At 36.6% G+C, this 3,240-nt stretch overlaps 1 protein-coding gene across 1 annotated transcript; it reads right to left on the reverse strand.

Moving 5' to 3' along the window:
* Nucleotides 1-864: 864 nt before the first annotated feature.
* LOC140861381 (secreted RxLR effector protein 161-like) lies at nt 865-1,323 on the reverse strand. The gene has a single exon (XM_073264401.1). The coding sequence runs from the start codon at nt 1,321-1,323 to the stop codon at nt 865-867; it is 459 nt and encodes a 152-aa protein (XP_073120502.1).
* Between the last annotated feature and the right edge of the window lie 1,917 nt (nt 1,324-3,240).

Raw genomic sequence — 3,240 nt, forward strand, 5'->3', positions numbered from 1 at the left:
GTAATAACAAAAAAAATGGAGAGTTGGAGAGTTGCTCATGAAGATTTCATCGAGGGAAAGATTTCTCGTTTGCGAGCAAAACTGATACGGATGCAGTTTAGGAGTCCAAAAGCTCTCAATCCTGATGAGGTGCGTCGTTTGGAGAAGTACAAGCAAGTGCTCGGAATAAACAACCCTGCGTATGTCCTTGGCCGTGAGGGAATACGACTCCTGCTTTTGAAGAAAGAATTAAGGGTGGTAACCCTTTTCCATGGCCTGGAGGAAGTAGAAGATGGCCCGTTGGAAGAGCATCTTTTCCTTTTAAAAATGGCTGTGGAAATAGAAATGGAAATTGTAACAGGAGTTTATAAATAAAATAAGTTATTTTGTTGAATATTTTGTTTATATGTCTTTTTATATCGTTTGAAGCGATTTTAGATAGTGATCTGCAAAGAAGAATATTAAAATTCCCCCTTAATATATGCAAAAAAAAAATTAAACAATTAAAATATCGATTTTAAAGTTACAAAGAAAATTCAGTTTAGGTCAAGCTAAACTGTTTAGACTAGTTGCAAAGAAGAGACAAAATTTAATTCTAACTCAATTCAATAAGTCCTAAGATATTTCGAAAGTAAGAAAATTAGACTTTGGAAGTGATTTTGTGAAGATGTCTGCTGTCTGTTGCTCTGTTGAAATATGCTCTAGTCGGATGTTCTTTTTGAGTGCATGATCTCGGATAAAATGATGTCTAACTCCGATATGTTTCGTTCTAGAATGAAGAATGGGATTGTAAGTAATTGCAATTGTGCTGGTATTATCACAGAAGATTGGGGAGTCCTGTTCTTCAATTCCATAATCTCTCAGCTGTTGTTGAATCCAGAGCAGTTAAACACAGCAACTTCCTGCGGCTAAGTATTCAGCTTCTGTTGTAGATGTGGCAATGGATGTCTGTTTCTTGCTAAACCATGATATCAGTCTATCCTCAAGGAATTGACATGATCCACTAGTACTTTTTCGATCCAGTTTACATCCAGCATAATCAGCATCTGAGTATCCAACTAGATTGAAGGAGTTGTGCTTGGCGTACCATAGACCTACATTTTGAGTTCCCATTAAATACCTTAGTATCCGTTTTCCAGCTATGAAGTGGGATTGCTTAGGAGATGATTGAAATCTTGCACATAAACAAACTGCAAAAACAATGTCAGGTCTAATGGCTGTTAAATAAAGTAATGACCCTATTAGACCTCGATACATTGTGGCATCAACTGATATTCCCCCTTCGTCTTTGTCAAGTTTGATTGATGCACCCATAGGAGTTGTTCCAATTGTGCAGTTTTCCATACCAAACTTTTTGATTAATTCTTGGTGTACTTAGTTTGGCTTATGAATGTTCCACTTTCCATTTGTCGAACTTGTAATCCAAGAAAGAAGTTTAGTTCACCCATCATGCTCATATCGAATTTTTCCTGCATTAGCTTTGAAAATCTAGTGCATAATTTGGGGTTAGTTGACCCAAAGATAATATCATCAACATATATTTGAACTAATAGAGTGTAATCGCCTTTCGTAAATTTGAACAATGTTTTGTCAACTGTGCCTATAGTAAATTCGTGTTCAAGAAGAAATTTGGTTAGAGTGTCATACCAAGCTCTAGGATCCTGTTTCAGTCCATAAAGACCTTTATTTAAATGATACACATGATCTGGGAATTGATGATTTGTGAATCCTGGTGGTTGTTCAACAAATACTTCTTCTTGGAGTTTCCCATTCAAGAAAGCACTTTTAACATCCATCTGAAAAACTTTGATGTTTTTGAATGACGCATACGCAAGGAATATTCTTATTGCTTCCAGTCTAGCTACTGGTGCATAAGTTTCGTCATAGTCAATTCCTTATTTTTGTCTGTATACTTGAGCTACTAATATTGCCTTATTTCTAACCACAGTTCCTTCTTCATTAAGCTTGTTTCTAAAGACCCATCGAGTGCCAATGACTGATTGATGTATCGGTCTTGGAACAAGATCCCAAACTGCATTTCTAGTAAACTGATTTAGTTCTTCTTGCATTGCCTCTATCCAACAACTGTCAGCCAATGCTTCCTCAATTTTCTTTGGCTCTTCTTGAGATATAAAGGCTGCGTGAAGAAGTTCTTTAATCATTTGTCCTCGAGTCCTTAGTGGTGCTATAGGATTACCAATAACAGAACTGAGTGGATGCTTTTTGGACCATATCAGTTTAGTATAAAACTGATTTCCAATAATCACTTGTGCTTCTGGATCTTGACTTGTTATGTTGTTTTGGTCAAGCTCTGTAGCTTGAATGTGAGTGTGGTCATCGTGAGTCTCATGAGGCTTTTCTTCAACATTCTCAACTGAGTTGGTTTGATGAATGTCAACTGGTTGATCAATGTTTTGATCTATATTTAGAGGATCCATGAGTTCAGGTTCAGGAGATTGAAGTGTTCTTATGGGTGGTGAGATCTCGTCTTCACTTTCATCTTGATCATCATTGTCTAACTGTATTTCCTGAAATAAATCTGAGAGTTGCTGAGTATTAGTTGTAATATCAGTAGTGAGATCTTCATCAAAGATAACATGGATTGATTCTTCAACATTTAGAGTTCTTTTGTTGAAAACTCTATAAGCTTTACTTGAAAGAGTGGGTGCCCGGATAGCCAACTTGTGGCTAAGGGCTTTTATGAATTTTTGTGTAAACAATCTTTGCTTAATATAATTTACATTATATTAATGGCAATGACTTTATCTTTCTTCATATTGTTATATTGTGATATACTATTGTTGTTTTGATAAAGACCTTAAATATACTATAGTGTATGTAAGATGTGGTAGTACATGGGGATGACTATCATGAAACACATCTTATAGTCACTGTATATTCTAAACAGTTCCTAGTCGATTGAGCCGTCCGAAAATAAGGACAAGGATCGCTCGAGTTTGAGACTAGCATTTGCGATGCAGAGTACCACGTTTCATTGGTAGGGAACATAGAGATGTTCGAAGCATGCAAATGGATATTCATATGATGAATGATCGAACTACCCTATTCGGACTTTCCAAGTGGTTATCACTTATCGAGTGGATAAAGTCCGCGGTTTTGGTTGTACACCATTAGTCCTTATTACTTGAAACATCATTGAGACTCTATATGCTAGTACTGTGCTTTGACTCGTTTACCGACTCTATGGGGTCATCAGGTGTCGGAATTGGGTACAGTTACGACGCATATAGGAGTCAATGC

The sequence above is a fragment of the Henckelia pumila genome, chromosome 4 (assembly GCF_033568475.1).
Source record: "Henckelia pumila isolate YLH828 chromosome 4, ASM3356847v2, whole genome shotgun sequence".
Lineage (NCBI taxonomy): Eukaryota > Viridiplantae > Streptophyta > Magnoliopsida > Lamiales > Gesneriaceae > Henckelia > Henckelia pumila.